This window comes from Colobus angolensis, unplaced genomic scaffold (assembly GCF_000951035.1).
Source record: "Colobus angolensis palliatus isolate OR3802 unplaced genomic scaffold, Cang.pa_1.0 Scaffold111, whole genome shotgun sequence".
NCBI lineage: Eukaryota > Metazoa > Chordata > Mammalia > Primates > Cercopithecidae > Colobus > Colobus angolensis.
In genome coordinates, this window is record NW_012112142.1 from 8145110 (window position 1) to 8151283 (window position 6174).

Here is a 6174-nt window from a genome sequence, read left to right on the forward strand (position 1 = left end):
GTCAGCAAGATTCAACTGGAGCAGCAAGCACTAGAGACAATAAAGATAGGGACTGAAATTCTTTTAATAAGGTAGCACTTAGGACAATAGTACCTGACACGTAGTAAGCTTGCAATAAAATATTTGATAACGAAAGGAAAAACCCAGGTGTGATATGATGACCAGCCAAGCCAAACAGCGGTGTGGCAGTGGAAGTGGCAAGAAATGACTGGATATATACAGTACAATAGACAGAACTCATCGACTGCTTATGTGTAAGTGAGCAGAAATTTCAAGTTTATATTAATCAACAAACAGATATGAATATCATGCTAAGATGTTTATATGGGTATCTATTACATGGAGCCTCAGAAGAATAAGTAATGAAACAGTAGTGAATATATTGAGCATTAATCTATAAAGCATTACAAATAGTTATATATAGGAAAACATGTAAAGATGAATATATCCTATTTCTTTACCACAGCCACCCCTAACTTTAAAATTATCATGTGAGCTTTGGTGTGTAGGCAACATCCTCCAGCTGCTATATAAGGTAGTAGCTTGCTCCACGTCTGTGTTCTTGTAGGCCCTTTTGATGAAAGAGCATCAGTTTACACATTTCTGAGAGGAGGCATTTTCCTGTAGTAGTTATAATGTGCATTTACAACTTTTTATTTATTATTACATGGTGCCAGTGCAAGCCAGTGGCAAATAATTCAATGTTTTCTATTTCTGATTTTGCCTTGATCATCCCCGAAAGTACAGTTATTAATCCTTCTCTTAACAGCTGCTCACCATTTTTTATTTTTATGTATATTAAGGAATTCAGAATTTGTAGTAGTTATCAAATTTTTAGGAGATTTCAGACTCATTAGTGAAAATATGTGATAATTCTTTAATCTCTGTCAGACACTTTCATTATGTGAATTTCTTGGGTATGTCTATGAGTTTTTCCACCCAGCGTGGATTGTTTTCTCTTTTGTTTTAAACCTTGCATTGTGAGCTTATCTTCAGCAGGGCTTTGTCTGTAAAACTCCTGTGCAGCCTGGGTTAAGAATTGTCTTTCAGAATAGTTTTGGGTATACTTCTGCATGTACTCTATAGAGATTCCTGGCTTGGGACCTATTTCTTTGTAATTTCTTGACTTGTGGCTTTCTAGACCACACTTGAGATAAATTCAATCCTGTATGAGTTCAGGATCATGTTATGGATTCTCAAGAGATTTGTTTTCCCCACCTAGAGCCCAAGCATGGACGAATCAGTTTCATTATTGTCTATTGTCTTCTTTTGCTGGTGGCCAGAGAGTTTAGCTCTTCAAGTTTTATGCAGAGATCTTAGTTTCAGTATGCCACATTGCAAGAGCTAAGTTCTCATCTCCTATTTTTTTTTTTTTCCATTCCCTGAAAAATCAAACTCCTAGATGACAACTCCTACTCACCACCCACCATCGAGGCAAACACAGCATAGACTACTCATGTGCCAGTCCGGTTTTCAGTTGCTTCATTATTCCTGGCATCTGGATATTTTTCTTTTATATGAACTCAGCTAAGCATTATAAGTTCATATATTTTTCCCAGCATTTCCAGTTTATCTAGCAGGAGGGTTTTTATGTGTAGTTTTCCATATTACTGAAACTCGAATCTTGAATTCTTTCCACGTCTATGAAGTCTTTTTTCACATGTTTCTAAATATCCTTGACTTGATTTTTTTTAAAGGACATCATATTTCACAGTTGTTGTGGCCTTAAAATGGTATTCCCCAACTTTTGGATTTAGTTTAAGAAGTAGGACCTAATTCTACTATCATTAAACCTTGCCACCTCATAAATTCTACTCAGAGGCACAAAGGGAATAATTAACTCTGAAGGTTGATAGAAGACTGGCCATTTTAACTTGGCCTGAGGAAGTAATCCTGAAGAATGCACCCCATGTGAATAAATAACAACAAATTCAGTGTGGTGATTACCTTGAGGTCTAGGAAACGGGGGAATTAAGAAATGAGAACATAGCGGGGTTTCAATTACATTTGTAATGTTTCATTTCTTAAGCCGGTAGTATATACCCAGGGGTTCATTATATGCTTTGCCATTTTTAAAAATTTGAAATATTTGATAATAAAAATAATTGTTAAAGAAATTATCACCATAATACAACCAGTCCCACATCTTTAATTTCATGTCACTTAAGTTATAGAAGGCATTTGGCATTTGTCATGTGTGCTTGTCAAGTGAATAGATAATTTTTCATCCTAAAGAGGTCAGAGAGTAAGTTGTTCTTTTAGCAACTGTTAAGATTTAGTTATTCCCATGTTAGACTCTGTTTTCTCCCATGCCTGTTGAAAATATCACATGGCTGACAACAAGCTCCTGTCTATCCAGTGAGTATGCTATTTCCAACTTGGGAAGTAATTCCAGCATTATCTGGAATAGTAATAGGTCGAATTTGAATCATCTTCTTTGCTAAAAAGGTCCTTTTAAGTATTTTTGCAATAAAGTTATCTGCTGGTTTTATATTTTGTTCATGTGAATTAAAAGTGTTGTTATTTGGTGATCTTGTTCACTTACATTTTTTAGTACTAAAATATGAAAAAGGAAGAAAAGATTGCCATTTAGAGGGACCCAGGTCCCTTTGAATGTCTATTTAGGCCTGGCTCCCTGCTTGATTCCTTGCATAGACTGTTTCTCATCCTCACAACATTAAAAATAGTTAACATTTACTGAGCACTTTCTGTGTGCCAGTCACATGATAAAGTATTCTTTAGGTAATATTTAATTCCTACAACATTCCTACAAAATAGGTCTTATTATCTCTCTTTCAGATTGGAGAAAACAGGTTAGATGAATTTGACTAAGTCCTAGAACTACTAAATAGAATATTTACCTTTGAGTAACTCTGAAATAACTCCCCCTATATACGTATGCATGTATGTACGTGTGTGTTAGACTATCTTTCTATCATCTCTTCTATATCATATTGTCCATTATCAAATACCTCATAGCAGTAATTTGACATCACTTGGGCATCAGAAAGATTCATGTCACTGTTATGATATGTAGGATGTAGCTGCTTCTTATTTACAAACAGTAGGTAAGACAAAAATACAAGGAATGGATGAGCAGTCGAAAGAAAGCTGGGTGATTAGGACAGAGAAGTGGTTGGAGGGCAGAATGCTATAAGAATCAGCTGCCTGAGGCTAGGTGGTAGCATACCACGTTGATGTTGATGGTATGTGTGGATAAGGTAGGTATGTAGCCTCTGGTTTTATGTTTTCTGCCATACCAAAGACAAAAGGACAATGTTGTCCAGGGATCCTCACCTTTGACCTAATCAAATAAAACCTTCTCTCCTCACTTCACTACTGTTAGGGAAGAGGGGTGATGCAGGAAGGATACAAAAAATAAAAAAATGAAAAGATGGCCAGGCTATATTATTTCCTATTTATTTACAGATAAACTCATTGCTTTTCAGAAAAAAAGAGGAAGGAAGGTTGGAGGGAGAGATAAAAGGATGGAGAGGTGGGAAGGAGGACATTGATTTAATACAGAGACAAGTATAAAATTGTATTTCTATCTGTGACTTCTTAGTGAATATTAAGACTATTTTGTGACTTTACAACTTTGTTTAGAAAAGATTAATGTGATTTAATCTAAACTGAGCCGTGTAAAGCACGATGTGTCTCTTTGTCCTCAGTCCTAATTCTTAGAGAAATTCATGTATCTCCAAACTTCATCTTGAACTATTGCATTTACTTCATACTGAGGCTTGTGTTTAATTATTTTGGCCTTGTGTAAGCAATTTTGGCCCTGAGGCACTTAGACAATTAGGGGTCCTTCATTAGGTTAGCAAAAATTACAAATGAATTAGTATAATCTCAATTAAAACAATATTTCACCTACCCAATTTACCATTGCTGTTTACATGTGGTCTAATCTAAGTCCTACTCTGATAACACCCTTAATAATAAAATTGGCTCATAAGACTCAGAGGCATGAGTGTGAGCAGATGTTTTATTTTGCCTTCAGAATTTCACAGGTGTCCAAAAACACTGTAAAGATGCAAAAAGGGGCCAATCTAAGGACAAATGCCCTGTGGTGGCCAATAAATAACTCTGCTTGTATGAGTATTTTGCTGATTTGTAGTGTAAAAAATCAGTAATTAAATTTAAATTGGTTCTTGTGGAAAATTGTGAATCCCTCATCTACAGACTTTCTTAGAAAGATTTAAGTATTTCTAGTCTTCTCCCTGATGCCATATTTTGAGGTTTCTGTTGTCTTATTCCTTGGGTAGCTGCTCTCTTGTACCCCTACCCCTTATGTTTATGATAAGAACTAGAAAATTTTATTAGGAATCTTTTAGAAGTCCTTTTGAAAGTTTTTAATAAACATTTCTTTTAAAAATACATTTCATTTTTATACACATAACAGGAAATTAAATTATTCAAATATTTTGTAAAGTATTTTATTGTTTACGAAGAATGTCCATGCCCATTTCTTCACACATTCTTAAAGCAACCCTGTCAGGTAAGTAAAGCAGGTGTCACCCCCACAGGACAGATGAAACTGAAACCACAAGTAGTTAATGACTCAGGTCCTCTGACTTCTGAACTAGAGTTATTTTCATGTTTCATCTTGTTCCTTGACCAAATGGCAATGAAAGGGTCCAATTTTTAGATGGATTCTTGGGTTTTTGTATCTGATATTGCCTTTTTGAAACTTTATGGAATCATTAGGACTGTAACTGTTAATTGGGGGAGGCAGTTAATGGTTGATAAATTCTATCTTTGTTAACTAACTTTGTTTCTTCTCGCCCTGCGTACTGTATCTCAGAAGTGAAGAATCAAGTGAGAATGGAGGAGGTGAATTGGAGCTCTTATCACTAAAACAATGTTTAGCTTACTGCTGCAGATGGTAAGCATGGAATAAATGGCAGCTTCAAGGACTATTTCAACATGATATGGGAGTAGATTCTTATTTCAGGGTTATAAGATTTAATTAAACACCCTCTTCATTAATGGGAGCTTTGTGGGGCTGCACACACGAGTCACTTCTTCCTAAGACTTTAGTGCACTGTACATGCTGTGTCATTCATTCCTCAAGAGCAGTGTTAGCTCCAAGTAGGCAACTGTGATGCCTAAATGTTGAAAACTCTAACACCACTGTATTTATTTTTATGAGAATTAGGTCAAAATTAGCCTAAGCAGAGACACCAAATAACTTAGGATCATGAGCAAAATGGGAAATAAAAGGTGTTTTATACTGAATCTTTACAGATGGATTTGGCAAAGAACAGTTAATTAACCATGAGCCCAATTGGGGATACATTTTTAATGGTTTGCAGGTAGTCTAGAGTAAAAGCTAAATAAAAATTTCCAGCTCAAACTGCTCTTCTAAAATGGGATAAGAACTGTAGTAGTGAATTAAAATAACCTGTGAATGTTTCTAACCAATATAAAAATACCAGTTATGAAATATTTCTTTTACTCTTTGCCAATTCTTTAATAGTCCATTAGGTATTTCTAAAGGGTGGAGTATTTGAAATGAGAATTTGGGCTCAGAAGCCTGAAGGGTCAGAATCTTGAATAAACTGACTGAGGCTAGATAGAACAGGATGTGAAAGGGGACTTTTTTAGTGGTGGATTTGCCTTCAAACTGGGCATATGTTGCATTTGGATAAGTGCTTGAAAATTCCAGGAATCACGGAAAAAGTAACTTAAATAAATTAGAAAATTACTGGTTTAATTCTTTGCTACTGCATTAGAGCTGTCTGCTTTTTAAATTTTTTTTTTTTCACTTTAAGTTCAGGGATACATGTGCAGAACATGCAGCTTGGTTACATAGGTATACATGTGCTGTGGTGGTTTGCTGCACCTATCAACCTGTCATCTATGTTTTAAGCCCCGCATGCATTCGATATTTGTGCTAATGCTCTCCCTCCCCTTGCCCTCCACCCACTAACAGGCCCCAGTGTGTGATGTTCCCCTCCCTGTGTCCATGTATTCTCATTGTTCAACTCCCACTTATGAGTGAGAACATGTGGTGTTTGGTTTTCTGTTCTTGTGTTAGTTTGCTGAGAATGATAGTTTCCAGCTTCATAAAGGACATGAACTCATCCTTTTATATGGCTGCATAGTATACCATGGCGTATATATGCCATATTTTTTTTATCCAGTCTATCATTGATAGGCATTTGGGTT

General features: G+C 35.8%; 1 protein-coding gene across 1 annotated transcript in view; it reads left to right on the forward strand.

Moving 5' to 3' along the window:
• Positions 1–4861, forward strand: part of ANAPC10 (anaphase promoting complex subunit 10) — a 147355-nt gene extending 142494 nt beyond the window's left edge. The window contains exon 6 of the mRNA XM_011957021.1: positions 4808–4861. Within this exon, the coding sequence (XP_011812411.1) occupies positions 4808–4813 (6 nt within the window). The 3' untranslated portion in view covers positions 4814–4861. The remainder of the gene's footprint in view (positions 1–4807) is intronic.
• The last annotated feature ends 1313 nt before the right edge of the window (positions 4862–6174 follow it).